The following is an 18,852-nucleotide window of genomic DNA, read 5'->3' as shown; positions in this document are numbered from 1 at the left end:
TCTGCGGTGGGAGAAGGTCTGGAATAAGATGCAGGCGTGGCCCCTGCCGGGCGACTGCCAGGAATTTACAAACGGACACCTCAGGACTCCCAAGGTGTATCCAAGCCCGGGTCCCTTCTTGTCCACGTCGCTCTGACCCGCCCTCGGACCGTGGCAGGGTTTGTCAGGACACACTGCATCTTTGAAAGCCGTGGGGGAAACCCGCACACAGAGCGGGGGCGCGTTTTCGGAGCCCCTTTGGGGCTGGGATTAGCCGAGAACCCGGCTGGGGGTGACAGCCCGGGAGAAATGAGGGAGGGAGCCAACGCAAGTCCGCGCCCTGCGCAGGCTGCTGCAGCCACCTCACCCGACGTCTCTTTTCCTCTCCTCTAGGTATTTGGGGCTTCTCTGCTACTTTTCAGAATCGGTGTGAACATGTAGCTTTGGGGCGTGCGCTGGGAGGGGCCCGTTGGCATCCAGGGATGATAAATACACCATCACACCATAAACAACACACCCTACAGACCCTGACATGGAGTGGGGGAATCCCAAAATCCGGAGAGTTGGGACTGAAGGCCGGGTTCGGTACAAACACAAAACAAAGCAAGCTAAGAGGTGATGTTGGGTACCTGGGTTGGCAAGACCGGTGCCAGCTGGTGCCCCCACCCCCACCCCCCGTGCGACAAGTGGGCTTGTGACAGAGCCTTCAATTTCTCCCCCCGCCTGCTCCTGCCCTTCCGGCTCGTCGGGGCTGCGACGGGGACACGGTGGGGACTGACCTGTCATCTCGGGCGGCCTCAGGTCCTGCGGAACAGCCCCAGGATTCAGGATTCCACTCCGTGGACCCGGGACCGCCCCCGGGTGGTCCTTACATAGTGAGTAGGGTCAGCAGTCAACACCCCGTGCGACCCTACTTTTCCCCTAACGGTCTTTAGTTTCAGCTTGGAGCCACTAAGGGCGTCCTCCTCCAAATGGAGAGAAATCAAGGTAATTCCCGCCACCCCCTTCTCTCCTCACCCCGCCCCCACCGACAGCAGACAGCTGGGCCTCAGCGCAATCCGTCTACACCTGGATCAAGAGCGAGGCGTTAATTTGCGCGCTGAAGGGCTATTCAGAAGGGTCTTTGAAAAACTTTAATAGCTCTCCTAGTGAATATTTTAAAACACTACTCTGCTCGCTAGATAGCCTCGCTGGTCCACACCTTTTGGCAATCAGCAGATCCCCCTTCAGCTGTCACGGGCGGGATTTTGCTCATTTAACTTTGAGACTTTCCTGATTATCCACATAATGCACCCTCAAATCCCCACATTGTCACTGAATTTTAACGACTCCCAGGGGCTTGGAAAGCACCTATTTTTAAGGGGCAAGACTAGCGCGCAGAAAAGTCTGCAATGCGGGGAGGCGCAGCCGTCACCCCACCCACGGCAGAAAAGATCACAGCTCTCCAAACCGGGATGCAAATATTTACTTAACTTTGTAGGTAATACAAAGTCAACAGGAGCGTGTGTGTGTGTGTGTGTGTGTGTGTGTGTGTGTGTGNAGAGAGAGAGAGAGAGAGAGAGAGAGAGAGAGAGAGAGAGAGAGAGAGAGGGAGAGAGAGAGAGAGAAAATGTCAGATACCAGAACAACGATTAAATAGTTATCCAAATTTTGGCCACTTCCAAAATGCAAGCATTGGTCCATGATCTCCCCATATCTATGAAACCTCGCAGCGTTTAGTTCATTAAGGTGAGATTAGGGAGAGCGTTGTTCCATTTGAATAAATACGCTGTGAAATATAATGGCTTTCAAATCTTGCTGCGCAGTAGAATCATTTAGAGCACCTTTAAAAAATACGGATGCACCTCCCCTCTCCTCTCCAACCCCCACCGCAGACCAATTAAATATATGTCCCTGGGGGCTGGACGCATGCTTCCACATTAAAAAAATGAAAAGCTTTCCAGATAACTCTAATTTGCAGCAAGCGTTAAGAACTTCCGCTAAGGCTCTCATGAGGAAATCATTTTGCTGTGTCTATATGTAATAAGAAATGGGCTTTAGAGACAAATGGTTGGCCTTTGCAGAGCTTGGTACCAAATTTCCTTTCCAAGCAATAACTGACTACTTTCTATTTCTCATTTGGAGATACTCGGTCTCCAAAACTACAAGTCAGGTGCAATTGCTCTCTACCAGTCAAGTTTGACTACAACATATTTTTAAAAGCACAGGCAGTAGAATATAAATCATATAAATGCATTACGTCTATATGATGGAGAGTACTCATGGTAACGGTAAGAGATAGATGAGCCCACCAGATAGTACCATGATTCTTGAAATAACAGCTGTTGAAACAGGAGTGTTCTGTCCTTGTAATGATCAGATGCTTTCTCTTCTGTTTATTTTGTGATGCATTTTTGTAATATTAGGAGCTAGGAGAACATTTTTGCATATTGTCTCTATCTTCTTCCTTCCTGCTTCAACTTTTCCCCATTTCCACCCCACGGAGATGCGGTATTTCTAAGCCAAAGGTAATTACATTTTACATGCAAAGACATTTCTTTTTCCCTAAAGGATATGTGTGCATTCTCCCTGAGCTCTTAAGAATATTCTTGGAAATTGAACATTGAACAGTTTTCCTTCCCCAAATCTATTGTGTCATCAGGAATAATTATAAATGTATCACAGAAACATACTTCTTTTTGGCATATTTTAGTTTTGCATAAGAGAACAGGAACCTCAAGGTTTTCATAGAGACAGTGCTGATGGTACATATTACAAAGCTTTGAAGACAATCAAAAGAGATCAAGCAAAAGAGAAATGAAGTCTTTCTCACACTTTCTTCATTCACATATCTCTTACCACCAACTTCTGACTAAGATCTGGCTGTAGTCACTTCTAACTCTCATTTCAGCAATAGTTACTGTAGTAAATATTAGATATTCCTCAAACTTACACTCTAACATATACAATACACACCTATTTCAAAGGAAGAAATGTAAATGCATACTTAGTAAGGATGCAGTTCATTGACCATGTCATGAATCTAACCATCTTTGTATCATAGCAGAAATTTAAAATACAAATGTTAGCTAATGGGAAATAAATGATTAAAGAGGATATGAGTTGGACCATAGAAAAAAGGGGGATTACTCAGTCAATGAGACTGTAAATTTAGCAAGTCTATGAGGGATAATTTACTTAAAATGGCAAAAGTTGAAGTATTAAAACAGGGAGTAACAAGTAATGAGAAATTTAGTAGACCTTGTTCTCAATGTTGTTGGAAATTTCACTGCAATGTAAGCTTGCTCTAACTATGCAGATGATGCTAGCTTTAGAGGGGGTGGTGCAGACATGCTCACATAGGCAGGAAGCTGAAAGGGGTCCTACCTTGAAATTTCACAATGCAGAAAATGATGGGAAATGGAGGCCAAATGTCCTTTAGTCTCCCCAGTGGTTTCTGTCACTGAATATAATGCAGTGAGTGTCACCATGAAGTTACTGACTTGTCTCAAAACTCGAAGGACTTTTTCCAGGTATATATTTTCACCATTCACAAATCTTTATGAAGAAGGGAAAAGCAACTGTTTACCTGAGTCACCCAGGATCTCAGGAGCTACTGAGCAGCAGTGTGAGTGAAGGGAGCCAAGTTGCTTAACAGTCAGTCCACAGTTTCCCATTCAGCCAACTCAACAGAAAATCATTTATGGCCCGCTGATCTAGTGTGCTGAGAACTGGCTAAGGCTTTGTGGATAGAGTGGGTGAGAAGACAAGTTTCCTGTTTTTGTTTTTACATTTTGGTTGCAGGAGACTGAGATAAAGCATGTAACAAATAAGACCACGCTAGACAGTGATAAGTGTTAGGAAGAAAATAAAACTTCAACAGATAGCCATTTGGGATAGAGTGGTAGGAGCAAACCTCTCTGGGGAGGTGATATTAGACCCTCGGAGACCTGAATGGAAACGAGGCCATAAAGCCACATCCGCCTTTAGTTTCCAAAGCATTTCACCCACATACGTTCTTGTTCTTGGGTATAGAAATCCTTACACCAACCCCACAAGGTAAGCAGCATTGATACTATTTTATTTTTATTAAATATATTGGGGTGACAACTTGTTAGTAAAATTATATAGGTTTCAGGACTGATACTTTTTGTTCTCATTTTATAGGTGAGGAGCTTGATTCTCAAAGCGGCTAAGGTCTTTCTTTTCAAGTAAGGAGAGAGCCAGCATTCAGACTCACACTTCCTGGATGCTCCGCCTGGTCTTTAGACCCCCAAACTCAAAGTTTTTTCTGGACGTGGACACTGTTCACCAAATCATATTGCATTCAGAGGCCAAGTATTTAATCCCTCACCTGCAGGATGAGTTTTTTTTTTCACTTGAAATTTAGACTCTAGAAGCACAATGCTAAGTCTAGCCTGCAGCCCCTGGACCTGGGCAGAACCTGGGCCATTAGGGACCATGACTTCTTCAGCAGGTTTCAGGCTGAGCAGCAGGTCTGGTTTTTTGCAGCATCTTTACTAGTAGTTCACACTCATGAGCTGGAGGTGTGTCCAGAATTGAAACAAACTCTTCCAAGAAGATGAGAATTTCCATGGGAAGAAAGAAAAGCACCCCACTGTCACCAGGAGTCCCCCAGACAATGCACTGATCATTTCAACAATTACTTCCCAAACACCTGCATTGTGTAAGGTACTGGCATGCCAGGGCTTTCCACATGATGTAGGTAGACATGATTAAATCCCACCTGCAGAATAGGGGGATGCTAGAATACCAGCAAAACACTAGAAACCAAACAAATGTTTCCCATCACCCCATCCTGCCACTTAATTACTGAAAAAGAAGTCAGTAATGAGCAAGGAAACAAAGTCATTCAAGGGGAGAAAAAAAATCTCTCCATGTTTAGGTGCTGGGCTACTAATTGTATCTGTTTGATTTTAAAGTAGTCTCACAAATGTCTCATGACAGGAAATTTACATGTGCAGCTCATGAAAGAAGCAAAATGTGGCTTGTATTGTGATGGACATGACTCAAAGATGTCTTTCTCATTTATGAGGAATAATTTAGTTTATATCATCGATGTACCTTCCTCTGCGGAATATAAATAAACTCTATGAGAAGCAAGCTGGTCCCCAAGTAGCCTTCCAGGTTGCCAATTTAAGGAAATGAAATAACAAATGTGTGTGCACACATGCATACATGGTTACATCCACAATGCCAAGTTCTGAATATTTGTGTGTGTATGTGTATGTATACACATATATACATGTGTAGATGCACTTGTGCAACTAAACAGTTGTGAATGCAAACAGAATCTCAGCACTAGAGGTAACAAAAATAATAAAAGATAAAAAACTGAATATAGAAGTAACGTAGGTTGCCTGCTGGAGGTATAAATTAAAACCAATCTCTGAAATGTGATTCTTAATATTAGGAACCTGAAAACATTTTGCAGGAACTGAGAACAAAATCTGACAACCAAGTTTAGTGGATAGTATAGTAGTGGATGAGCAAGCCTCTTTTCTCTCCAGAATATAATAGATCTCACTGGGCCTTCAATCCTTTTAAACCGTAGAAAGAACTACAGGAAATGCCCATACTAGCAATGTACATTCCCATGGGTGAGTTAGTTCTCTCTCAGCCCCATTCAAAATATGAAATTAGGATTTGGATGGGGATGTGTATTTCAGGAAGAGAAGTATTGCAACAATAACTTGGAGCAATTTCACCGTGAAATAAATTTCATGAAAGATGGTTTTTCTATAAATGCTTGTTTTTATTAAGACAATGCAGACATAAAACACATCATATTGCCATTCCCAAATCTTAGCCATACCACTTATACCAATCAATGGCCAATAAATGACTTTCTGTGATAGATACAAATACTCCATTCAAGTTCAGTTACTAGAATAGTATCAGTATATCATGCAGACAGCTTGCATAAATACATGAGGAATCATAGCATACCCTCAATAGCTTCTGTAATGTTTAGGCACGAAAACGGTCTTATTCCAAATTTCAAAAGATGGAATAAAGAATGTTTTCATATAAAACACATTTGGAAGAGTTGGGGTTTTTTAAATTAAAAAAGGCAACTAATCAACCTGCAATACACACTTGCAATTCATCTTCTTAGTTACCAAATCAGATAGCCATGTAATATTTTTCATCTGAGGTAACTGGATGTGAACATTTCAGTGATTTCCAATATCAAAGAGCTAAATTCAAAATATTTTTTTCTGATAAGTGTAATATATTTGTAATCAAAGGAAGAAAAAATTGTCAGTCTTTGGGCACTATTTTCTATTTTATCAGATAATTGAAAGTCATTGGTTGTGTCACAGTACAAAAATCTTGACTCCATTACCAATACTCATTCATTTACTGCTAATTTCGAAATGCGTTTGGACTGGAGGTATGGAACAAATGTTACTGCTTATCAAACATTGTTTCCTGAAAATTTTAATGCACAAAGTTTCCAGATTTATATATTCTTCAATAAATTATTTTCAAAATGAAATGAAAAAAGAAAGGCGAGGGAAGCCTACAGTTTATATTCTGGGTGAATAGCTTTCAGTATCTTCCAGGTGGGGGCAACAGTAAGTCAGTTTTGAGAAGAGAAGGGAGAATGGGCTCTTGCAGCTCCCTGAGTCCAGTTACAGAGGAGGAAATGATTTCCTGGTAGTAACGCCGTGAATAAAATAACCACGAGTTCCCAGAAGCCCAGTTTCCAGGACTTCGGGGACTCTGAGAGGCTATGCGTGGCAAGGTTCATGGCCTGGTGCGCCCGCCACCTCTCGGCTTCGCAGGCCAACCGGAGGGCGCACGCGCGCTGCGCACCTGTCGGATAGCGCACAGTTGCGGTCGGTTGGTGTGTCCAGCCGACCCGCTCCCCGCCGCGCCGTGCCCCCAGGGAGTTGACACTACTCTCTGCGCTCCAGCTCACTCGCTTTCCAGGACCGCCGGGAAGCAGGGAAACCTTTCTCCCGTTTACATCTCATTCATTCTTCCTCTGGACAATTCAAATCCATTCACAACTGCTGCAGATGTGTGCGGCGCGCACCTATACCCTTAAACTCTACAGTCGAGGCATCCGAGAAAACCTGCGTCCAGGCGGGGCGGCAGGGGTCCCACTCTCCTTTCCGCCTGTCTTTGCAAATCCTGGGACTCTGAGGCACCGCTGAGCACTCTGGCGAGGATGAGGGTAATGCATGAAGCAGAGGTGGATCTTGCACACCCCCCGGGGAGATGAACTCCCCACCGGCATCCCCGCCTTCTCGATTTTCCAGCGTGGAGGAGGCGAGGCGTGGAAAGCCCGAGAGGCGCGCAAACCAGGCCCCGCAGTGGCGGGGCGACCAGGGGCACCGCAGCGAGGGGCGGAGAAGCTCGAGTTCGCGGAGCCAGAAGCCCCCTCCTCTAAGGCCTCCCGGAGCTGGAGAGGGGGGTGGGGTGGGAGGTCCGGCGTGCGGCCAGCTACGTGTCGCTCCTCCGCGCGCCGCTCGCCGCGGCCGCCCGAGCCCTCGGGCCGCCGCCGCCGCCGCCCCGTCGGGCCGGTACTTGAGCCAACAGATAATCCAAGTGACGACCACCGAGAAGAGCGCCAGGATGCTGGCCACCGACAGGCAGATGGGCCCCACGGGGGAGGGCGACCCTGCCGCCGGGGCCGCGCCAGGGGGCGCCCCGCCGCCGGGGGCTCCCCCGCCGCCTCCACCGCTGTAGTGGTTGACGAAGATGAGGCCGGTGAAGAGCAGCACCACCATGGAGAGGAAGGAGAAGACCACGCACACGCAGCCGGCGGTGAGCGCGGCGCGCTTGCAGTTTTGGCAGCTCTCGTAGGCGGCCGGGGCGCGCAGGCCGGCGCGTGGCCCGCGGGCTGCGAGGTCTTGGGGCAGCGGGTCGTGCGCGGCTCTCAGGGCCAGCGGGAAGGCCTCGGCGAGCTTGGTGTTGCTGGGCAGGCCGTGCACGCGGCTGTCGGGCAGCGGCGTGCGGTGGCGGCACACCGGGCACGCGATGGCGCCGGGAGGGCCGTGCCAGGGCGGCTGGCGCGGCGAGCGCTCCGGCGCGGCGGGGGCGGCGGCGCGGAGCTGCAGCTGGCTGAGGCACTCCTGGCAAAAGGTGTGCAGGCACGCCAGCAGCTTGGGCGCGCGCCGGTCCGCGTCAAAATAGTTGTAGCAGATTTTGCACTCGTAGTCCTCGAGCGGAGGGAGGCCGGGGACCGTCACCGCTGCGCTCCGGGCTCCCGCGTCTCCGTGGTCCCGGGCTCCGGCCGCAGAGTCCCCGGTTCCTGTCGAGTTCCTGGGGCTGCTGGTTGGGCTCTGCTCGCCGCCGCCACTGCCGCTGTCGCTCGCGGGCGCTGCCATGGCATGATGCGCCCCTCATCGGGGGCAAGGTGAGGCGCCTTCCTCCCCCGCCGCCGCCGCGTCGGCTTCAGGCGGGGAGGAGGCGCTTCGGCCTCCCCCTCTTCTGGCCGCTGTTGCCTGGCGGGGGAGGCACCACGGGCTGGGCCGGGCGGGGGCGCAGCGGCGACCGCCTTTCCCCAACTTCCCCAAGATGCGGGCGCCGCGGGCCCTCCCTGTCCTTGCCTCCTCTCTGCCGTCCCCCGGGAGCCTCTCTATGCGGCTCTAACGACCGCTCTGGATATTGGTTTTTGTTGGAATTGAGAGTTGAGGGCGGCTGTGGGGTGGGGCTATGCTGGAGCGGGATTTGGGGTGCGGCTGCTGAAGGATGTGGCGCCTGTGCAGCACCCACTCCTCCCCACACACGGGGAGGCGGTGGGAAACCTGGTCCTGCTTTTCCTTTGCTCCCTCTTGCGCGCTTCCCCCCCCCCCCCTTTATCCTTGGTATTCTCCGTTTATCCTCCTGGGTCTGGGGCTGAGTCCCTGGCGAAGCCTCCTCTCCCCCCACCAGCCAGAGCTCACCGGTGATGTAATGCGGGACCCGCTCAGGGAGGGGAAGCAGCGGCCTCCGTGGCGGCGTCAGCGGCGGTTCCAGTCCCCTAAAATAGTGATCTCATTTCTCCATCATCCCAGGGCGAGAGCCAGCCATCACCAAGCCGTTTACACTTTCCGCTTTTATTAGCAAAAGCCAGGCAGCCCTGCAGCCTTCTTCTCAGGGTGGAAACGGACGGCTGGCCTTTTCCTTTCTCCACTTGCAGGAAATCTGGGAGCTGAGCAGTACCTTTTTTTCCTCCAGAAGCATTGCTTCCTGAGCTTGAAGGAGACGCGGAGACACAGATTCAGCCAGGTCGTGCCGATGTCCAGACGCTGACCGCAGGCAATGGAGGTAGTTATTGTTGGTGCATGGACAGCTACAGAGGCCGAGAGGGGGAATGCCATTGTCAAACTGGCTTACAGAATTCCACGGTCCAGCCTAAGCCTAGCCCCTGGCATCACTCACCCCCTTCCTCCACGTGAACTTTGAACACACAAATGTAGAGAGCCGAAAACTTCATGAGAAGCATGAGCCAGATCTTCCTGCTTTTACTAAAACTAATAGAGGTCAATTTGAGCAGGTTAGCAAGAAGCAGCACTTCCTGTAGGAACGCTCAGTGGAATACAGGAGTGGTGGGTTCTGGAAACCATCAGGGGTGATGTTGGGATACCACTAACCAGAAAGTTCTGTCCCCCTGTTTCTCCAGGTTGCACCTCACCCTATGAAGAGAGACGCCTCCTCGCCAACAAACAAGGGGCCGAGGGTGGTTGTCTGGGGCCCCTGAGCTGGGGATGTTCCCACTTCCTCCGGATTCTGTGCAGAAGACAGCAGGACACCCCGGGGAATATCTGTGGGAAGGAAGAATGAATGGGAAAGAAGCCGAAGGAAAAGAAAGAAGCCACTAACCACCAGTGTACAGGCAAGAGGAGGAATTGTCATAAGTAACTATTACATGTCTATGACATTTGAAAATAAATTTATTTTTTAGTCTATGTGAATAGCGAATATGGTAGATGTCGTAAGTTAATGACCTTCGGTAAAGGTCATTAACAACCACTAGCTTTCCATTTCAAATTTTATCAAATGTGAGTTAGGGTAATCACTTTTCTTTTCTTTCTTTTTTTTTTTGTAAGTATATCATTTTGTGTTAGGGTCTGTGGTGACGGGACATCAGGAGAAAGCCCTAGGCTGGCCTTGAAGTTTTATGAAGTTACACAAACCTACGTACAGTGGAGGAAATTTGGTGCCTGTTCTCTTTCCCTCCTTGAGCTGTGTGATTGTGAAGAGCCTGGAACTGTGGGTTTTATGCACAGTTTCAATCTGGGTTCTTCTACTTTAAGCTTTGATTTTTCCCAGTGCTGAGAAGAGACGTAATGCTGATGTTGGAAAAAATTAAAAACAGGGCAATGGGAGAAGAGGTGCTTATAAACAAGGGGGCCTAGTGTACATTTATGTTTTTTGTCCTTCCCAGTTCCTAGGACATGTGCAGCCTTGACACTGATGAGGAATGAAAAAGAATTCTGGGGGTGACCAGTTAGCTCAGTTGGTTAGAGCGTGGTGCTGATAAACACCAAGGTTGCTGGTTTGATCCCCACATGGACCACTGCGAGCTGTGCCCTCCTTAAAAGAGTCAACTATGCCATCTTAGCATGAAAGCAATGTGTAACCAAAGACCATGGCAGTTCTCCAATAAAGTTAAAAAAAAAAGAATTCTGAAGGTCTGCATGTTTGCATATGGCCCACATTTGGGCAGACATTTGAGATTTTGAGTTTTTATCATGCATTCTCACCACTGAATGGAAGAATTGAGCATGGGGCTACACCAGGCTTTTCCACCTCAGCACTATTGACATCCTGAGCTGGCTAATTCTTTGTTGTGAGTGCTATTCTGTATATTGTCAGATGTTTAGCAACATCCCTGGCCTCTACTCACTTGATGTTAGCAGCAACCCTCCCCCCTGGTGACAACCAAAAATGCCCCCTGGGGGCAAAAGCACTCCTGGTTGAGTATCACAGCTCTACACCAAAGTCACAGAAAAGGTTAAAGTGAAACCAAAAGCAGAAACATCTCCCAACTCTTAACTAGCACAAGCAAAGACAGCATTGCTAGTGAAAGTAATTAGCTGTCAGTATTTCTCCGTAGCTCACAGTACCTTGGATAGCACAGCACCCTCTCTGAGAGGTCTGGGTACTGTTTCTGTTCATGATGCATCCTGTTGATGGTGTCACAGTAAACTCCCAGAATTTGGTTAACAGTGCTGGAATTTCCTCTCTGTGTTTGGGTAGTTTTTTGTAGGGAAGCCCAGCATCTCCAATTATTTTATATCCTGAGACCAGCCACTCATTTTTAGAACTCAATAAAGGTATGTCATATGGGGTTTCCGTCAGTGCCACAAGGAGCCATTCCAGAAGACTGTAAGTTTGTGTGACACAGGCCACAGCCATCGCCCTAATGGACCGGAAGGCCCAGTGCTCACAGTATCCCCTACAGCAGTAGTGGTGACGCTTGGTCATTCACGTGGGAATTAGGTTTTCACTATGGTGAAAGATGTGCTGAAAGAGACCAGAAACAAGGAATTCAACATTCTATTCACAGCACGATCCAAATTGGCTTTACAAGAATCCTGCTCATGCCTTGAATGTATTAGATACTCAGTCTCTGCTGAATCGTTTCTTTTTGAGGACCCAGGTAAAAGGGAGACAGCAATGGTCTCGGGTCATCTCTTGTGTACATTCCCTCCATTGACCATCTAAAGAGAGAGAAAGTTTTAGTTTTAGGGCTGCGTGTCCTGAGTCCACAGGCTAGGTCTGCTCCTTACCCTCTGTGTAGCATTAGATGTGCAACTTAGCTGCTCTATGCCTCGGTTTTCTGAACTGTAAAATAGGAAGAGTAGTTACCATGTAAGTCAGTTATGAGGACTGAACAAGTTGTGCACGTAACACATACAGAAGAGTCCTGACCCCTGTTAACACTCATTGCTGTTTATGTCGGGGTTTCTATTCCTAATCTCAAAATTCTCACAAGCACCGTGTCAGAGAGGCCCAGAGGGGTTATATAACCAGCCCAAAGTGCTACAGCCCACAGTGGCAGAGTGGTCCAACGGTTCCATCATTTCAAAGATAGAGATACAGGTAACGTCTCACTCAGAAACACAAGCAGGAGGCCTGAACCTATGAATCTAACACGCATTATTCATCTGTCAGTTTTAATGAGCCCCAGTATAAAATATGAGGACAAAGTGAAATGTCATTGGCGGTATTGGAAGAATAGATGTATAGGCAGATAAAGCCACTCAGAAGCAAGTAGTAAATGAGTCAATCAAACAGTTGACATTTAAAAAAATAGGAACTGGCTTGGTTCAATTCGACACTTACTAAGGTCCTATTCTGGAAGGCATTACTGCTGTGTGATAAGATACCTGGCTTCCAGAAAGCAAGCGTTTAAAAGAGGATATTAAATACGTATGCATGCAAAACTTGGAGGCAGAATAAGGCAGGTTTGTGGTCCAGGGATAAGATCTGGTGGGAATAGGGAGGAGACAGAAGTTTCAGATGCAGGAAGTTTCTGCAGAGTCATTGCTAGTGAATTGGGGGTTTAAAAAGATATAGAGAGAACGACATTCAAGGCGGCAGCAGGAAAAAGCGGGTGTGTTGAGGGCATGGCAAGTGGCCTGCTTCAGATAGAGCACAGGGTGTGTAGGATGCTGTCCTGGGAAGCTGGGGATGCCATGCTAGTAGGGTTGGGCTTAATCTGTAGACTGCTGGATCTTCCACCTCAGTGCATGGCAGGCGTGCCCGTGGTGGACTGAGCTTCAGAGCGGTGAGTTGGCTAGAGTTGGAATTGACCATCAAGAGGGAGACATATCAATTAAGAGGTTACTTTTGGAGCTAGATCTCATTGCTATATACTGCAAAGATAAAGCTTTTAAAAGAATGAATGTGCTCCTTTAGGGACACAAGCTCTCTCCCCTCGTGGAGAGGTAGCATGGACTACTGTTAAGAACAGACTCTCTGCTGCCAGGCAGCCTGTGCCACTCACTAGCCATGTGGTCCTGGACAAGGTGCTTAGCCTTTCTGCGCCTCGGTTTTCTATTTTCTAAAATGGGAATCATCTCTACTTCATCAGGTTGTTGTGCAGTTAAAGTGAGTCAACATATATTAGGCTTCAAACAGTGCTTGATATGTGGTAAGTGCCTTAAAACTGTTGAAAACAAAACAAAACAAAAAAGCTACTCAAACAGGCCTAAATTGCTTATTCTATGGAAAATAGTTCTTTATTGTTAAATAAAAATAATTCAGAACAAAACCTATCTTAACTAGGGGATTAAAGTTAAACAGTGACAGCTCAAGTTGGACGCACTTACCCTTGATACAGTGTGTTCAGCATGGTACTCTCTGTGATGTTCGTCTCCAAAACCCATGATCCCAGTCTTATCATGGCAAAAACATTTGACAAATCCCAATAGAGGGACATTCTACAAAATACCTGACCAGTACCCCTCAAGACTGTCAAGGTCATCAGAAACAGGGAAAGTTTGAGAAACTGTCACGTCCAAGAAGACCTTAAAAAGACAGGACGACTTATGTGATGTGATATCCTGGATAGGAAACTAGAACAACCACTAAAAAAGGGCATTAGGTAAAAACTAAGGAACTCTGAAGACAGCGTGGACTTTAGTGAATAGTCATGCATCAATACTGGTTCATTAGTATGATAAATGTGGCATATAAATATAACATGTTTGCAATGGGAAACTGGGTGTGGAGTTTACGGGAACTCTGGTGTCTGTGCAATTTTTCTGTAAATCTAAAACTACTCTAAAATAAAAAGTTTATTTTAAAAAATGTGGTCAATTTATGGGGAATTGCAATCACAAGGCCACTAAAATTCCTTGGGATTAAGATATATCTGATCACTGTGCATTTGTATCACTTCAAGTAAGATCCATTAAGCAGATTTGAAAAACCTTTTAAGGAAACATTTGACTTAGTATTTACTGCATTAGGGGACCTTCCTCCTTATTACAATGTGCAGATAATAGTAATTTTAAAAAAATCTATAAAAATAGTGCAACTACCTTAAAGAAAGTTCAGAAAAGAATTTTAAAATCACCCTGTAACCCAATGCTTCAGCATAGCTATTACCATTATTGATTTGTTCTTATAGGCATATGTTTTTACATAGTTGTAATAATAATGCATGTACTTTGCTTCACTTTAATTTGAGTTATTCATTCAAATTACTATTTATGGTGACTACTACTATTTATGGTGACTATTTCTGTGCCAATGTTTTTGAGGTTGGTGATACAAACCAGCCAGTGAACCGAACAAAATTCTTCCCCTAGTATGTGTGTGTGTGTGTGTGTGTGTGTGTGTGTGTGTGAGATAGATGACAAACAGATAAATGAATGTATAATATGATAGGAAGTGAAGAGTACTGTGTGTAGACCATTTAACTGATTTTTGATATTTAGTTAGAGTGAGATGAGAAGCCATCAAAGTATTTTGAGCAGAATCGGATTTAAGTTCCAAAAGAATCACTGTAGCTGCTGTGTGAAGAACAGCTTAGAGGGGACAAATTTAGACGCAGGTAATCTGGGTAGGTGGCTTCGGTTAACAAACCAGAGAGAGAAAGATGCCTTGGATTGGGTGAGATTTCTTGGAGATTTGCTGGTGTGCAGAGCAAGGGGGCCAAGGCTTTTGTCCTGAATCCAAAAACCCCAGCTTCCACTTTTTTTTTTACTCAATAACAATCATTAATAAATACATAATAGAGGTGGCCGGGTGACTCGGTTAGAACACATGCTGTGAACAACAAGTTTGCCGGTTCAATTCCCGCATGAGATGGTAGGCTGCTCCCCCCTCAACTAGGTTGAAAATGGCGACTGGGCTTGGAGCTGGGCTGCACCCTCCACAACTAGCTTGTAGGACAACAACTTAACTTGGAGCTGATGGGTCCTGGAAAAACACACTGTTCCCCAATAAAATTCAAAAAAATACATAAGTATTTTTCCATAATATTAAAAATTTTTACAACCAGGGCGTTCTTCATTTCCTTGTCTAAATATCACATCAGTGACTCTTTCTCTGACCACCCATTCTAAAATTGCAGCCTCCTCCCTACCTCCTGTCCCTGTTTCCCTGCTGTGTTTTATTCCATAGCTGCATAATTGGTGGGGACTGGTACAAATTTAAAATGTGGAGCCCTTGTTAAAAAATTATTAAGAATTTTAAGAAGGTTGCCGGAGAGCATTCAAGCAAGTGCAAGGCCCTCTGAGTGCAGGGCCCAGTATTAATAGAAAGCCCCTGAAGCCTGCCTTGCATACACGTGTCATACGTTTAATTAACTTGTTCGTTTCCTGTCTATCTCTCCTCATATTCATGTAAGTCTATGGACAGCAGGGGTTTTTGTGTTTTATTCCCTGCCATATCCCCAAAGCCTAGAATAGTACCTAGCATATATTAGACACTCAATAATTTTTGAATAAATGGTTTTAAATGGCTGTTTAACATTTTCTCCATGTATTCTACCATAATTCTCTTAAGCATTCTTCCATCAATGGATATCTGGGTAGAATATTTTGCTGCTATAGGTCATGTGGCAATTCAAATCATCATATCATCTTTTCCATATTTTGGATTAGTTCTCTAAGATTGAGTCTCAGAAGTGGAATTTTTGTAAGCTGTTGTCCTCAAGAACTGTAATCTGCAAAATTGTGTTGGCCAGATGTCTTTACATCATGTTAAGCATTAATTATCCTTTGACAATTTGAGTTTTTACTTAGGAACACATTGTATCACCCGGAAAATGCTTTTATTCTGTTAACATTCATGTTTATGAAGGAATAATTTTTTAATGTATTTTTTTCTCTTCAAGAATTTCATGTGACATATTGAAACGATTTTTTTTTCTATTGCTTGTTTTGTTTCAGTGAGATATAAGTAAGGAAAGAATAATTCGGTCAATTTTATACTTAACACAAACTCATCCCAGTTCCTCATATGTTTTCTTGGACTTTGAGTGTTTTAATACCCTGTCACTACTTTCTGTTTCTCTGCTTGAACTGTAGTTTATACAAGAAAATACATGGCTTTTGTGCTCCCCAGGGGCCCTTGGGAGTTGCTTTGGACAATTTTCAGCTCTCTATAAGCATAATTACTAGAGGTGCCCACCAAGAGAGAAAAGCCAGAGGCGCCCGTGGTTGGTAATCCTTTGTATTTGTCATTACTTATGTAAACCTCTGGAGTGTTTAATGCCCCAGAGCTTCCCCAGCTGGCAGATTGATTGGTACTATGGTTGGTTCTTGTGTCAGCTGGCAGTCACCAAGGCTTGTCCACGGTCTACATTCCAGAGCTAACTAAACAGAATCAAGTCTCAACCAGATGGGAGTTAGGTAAGAGCATCACAAACTCTTGTGTCTTAAATTTTTTTAAAGGTTTTATGGGGAATTGGGGAAGGGAAGAGTGTTGGGGAATCGGGGAAGGGGAACAGACAAGTTGCTGGTCCTTTTGTTCTTCAGTCTAGTGTGGAGGATGTTGCTTCACTGGACCATGTTGATATTATGATCATTGTGCTCTTCCCGGGTGAGGCAGATTGGTCACTGGCCTCTGGGCGGCTACTCACAGCGGCTCTTGGCAGCTCACACTAGCTGCCCGCCGCTCACGCCAGCTTTATAGCAGCCCACTGCAGCCCCACTGCAGCCTACGCCGTCACTGGCGACTCACGGCAGCCCAGCTCCAGGTCAAGCTGTTGTTCACCATCTTAGCTGTAGAGGGCAGTGTCACTGGCCCATGTGGGATCCGAACCGGGGCCCTGCTGCTCAGAGCTGGCGTCCCAAGCCAGCTCTTAACTAACGCGCCACTCAGCCGGCCCCTGTTTTTTTTTTTTATTAAGAAATTTGAAAAATGGCCTTTCTGCTCTTAAATTCACAGATCTTCACAGTAGTATTCTGCAATTCCTTTGTTTTTCTACTCCATTTATGATGAGAGTGCTAACATAGAATGTAAAGGTCCAAATCGCTCACCCAGGGCCACAGGGTAAATTTAGCTAAAATCAAAAGCTGTATGCCTTTTGAGGACGCTAGGGGAAAATTCATTTTCTTGTCTTTTCCAGCCCCTAGAGGCAGTCTGCACTCCCGGGCTTGTGGCCACATCACTCCAAGCTCACATCTCCTCTCTCTGACTCTGGCCTTCCTGCTTCCCTCTTATAAGGACCCTGTGATTACGTTGGGCCCGTTGGATAATCCAGGATATGCTCCCCATCTCAAGACCTATAACTTAATCACATCTGCAAAGTCCTTTTTGCAGGCATATGAGGTAAGATAGTCATAGGTTCTTGGGATTAGGAGGTGGATCTTTAGGGGCCATTTTTCTCTTGACCACATAAGCTCTACAGCCGCAACAAGGCTGCTCACAGTTGGTGACTGGCTCCTACATTGCAGCTGCCCCAGGCCCACTTAGCTGCAAAGGGCCTGAGAGGATCAATATCACCCAATCCTTTATGGGCCACCAATGGGCTGTAGTAAACCAGCTAGACAACTTGACTATAAAATGTATCATCATGTGAAAGCACATTTCTTGCCGGCCCCTGCGTTTATTTTCCTGACAACGTCCTGCTGCAGCCAGTCTCCTGTGCTGCCTGGAGTGCTGAGGAAATAACACCCCCAGGAGCAGCCTGCAAGCAAAGACTAATGGGAGTGGGTGCGTACCCCAGCTCCCTCGCCCCTCCAGCGGAGATAATTCTGAGGCATGTGCTCTCTCCCTGCTCTCAGTTTCCCCAGCAGAATTTAGCTCCAGACACTCGCAGTGGTAGCTGGGTTGACAGGACACCCTTTACTGGCTGTTTTCCCTTCCTTGCTTCCTGTTTCTGTTCCCCTACTGGTGTTTCCTTGGGATCACCTCTTATCTCAGGGTCTGTTTCTGGGGGAACACAAGTTAAAATCTGGGGAAATGCTTTGAAAGGAAAGGGGAGTAGGAAAAGAATGTTTAGACACATGTACAAAGATTTTTCTGTTGAACGCCTCTTGAAGTAAAAACTGGGGGGGGGGTGTAACAGTAACCCATAGACTTATTTCAGGGAATTCCAGGTCCTGAAGGCTTGTGTTTCACTTCCAAGGTGTATCCTGGGTATTGAGGCAAAAAAGCATTAATAAAAGTGAGCCTAAAGGGGGATTGCCCAGGCCTGCATCCCCTCCCCGGGAACATCCCAGGCTCATTCCCTAGAAATAACTCAAGCTGTCCAAACACTCCTAAAAAGAGGAGATAAGACCCAACTGGTATTAACTGGTTCCTCACATGTGTGCAAACTGCTGAAACCTGTCTGTTATTTGAACTCTGGTTTATTATAATACAATTAAAATGAAATGAACAGTAAGGCTTGCTCCCCCATGGGCTTTTCTGTATGCATTCTGGGTAAGAACATGTACAGAAAGAAACTAGTTCTATAACCAACACAGGACAATCAAATGACCTCAGTCTATCCGTCACCTCTCCTGCTGTAAAGAAATTTACCTACACTTTCCTATATAATAAAAAGCTAACCTAACGTTAGGTGCGGTTGTTTGCCCCAGCAACTTACTTCTATGCTGGTGTTTTCCTTCTTAAATAAACTTTCCTTAATGTCTTACTTTTTGAGGCTGTGAATTCCTTCACCTTTTGCGAACGACCAGGGGTTGATTCCAATGACACAACACTGGGTAGATCTCAAGCTCCGCAGACCCAGAATATGGTTAACAATGGTGATAGGGCCGAAACATGTGGACAGAATCGGACACAGCTGGTTCCACTGCCCAGTGTGGCGTCTCCGATGTGTTCAAGTCCCCAGGAGAGCGCCCAATACTTCCCCAGCCCTGAGTGGGGAGTGGAGTGTGTGAGAGCCCAGGGGAAGGTCATGGTTGGGAGAGGGAGGAGGTAGATGGACCTGAAGGCAGAAGCCATGGCAGCACATTAGGTGCACCA

The 18,852-nt window shown here is 46.2% G+C and overlaps 1 protein-coding gene across 6 annotated transcripts; it reads left to right on the top strand.

The window, feature by feature from the left end:
• The first annotated feature begins 5,733 nt into the window (after positions 1 to 5,733).
• Positions 5,734 to 18,374, top strand: LOC109396190 (translation initiation factor IF-2-like). Of its 6 annotated transcripts, none has more exons than XR_002126807.1 (4): positions 5,734 to 7,758; positions 9,154 to 9,243; positions 9,599 to 9,833; positions 17,009 to 18,374. XR_002126807.1 is itself a non-coding variant. In XM_019667824.1 (3 exons), exons 1-3 carry the CDS (start codon positions 7,173 to 7,175, stop codon positions 9,757 to 9,759), a joined length of 837 nt encoding a protein of 278 aa, XP_019523369.1. In that variant the 5' UTR covers positions 5,734 to 7,172; the 3' UTR covers positions 9,760 to 10,481. The 6 variants fall into 6 exon arrangements, 2 of the variants coding, with proteins under 2 accessions (XP_019523369.1, XP_019523370.1); XR_002126809.1 differs by lacking the exon at positions 17,009 to 18,374 and adding an exon at positions 10,364 to 10,481 and having other exon boundaries at positions 9,599 to 9,811; XR_002126808.1 differs by lacking the exon at positions 17,009 to 18,374 and adding an exon at positions 10,364 to 10,481.
• Positions 18,375 to 18,852: the final 478 nt, after the last annotated feature.

The sequence above is a fragment of the Hipposideros armiger genome, unplaced genomic scaffold, assembly GCF_001890085.2.
Source record: "Hipposideros armiger isolate ML-2016 unplaced genomic scaffold, ASM189008v1 scaffold_507, whole genome shotgun sequence".
Classification (NCBI taxonomy): Eukaryota; Metazoa; Chordata; class Mammalia; order Chiroptera; family Hipposideridae; genus Hipposideros; species Hipposideros armiger.
The sequence above is the reverse complement of the archived record's forward strand: the minus strand, read 5'-3'. Positions and strand labels throughout refer to the sequence as shown.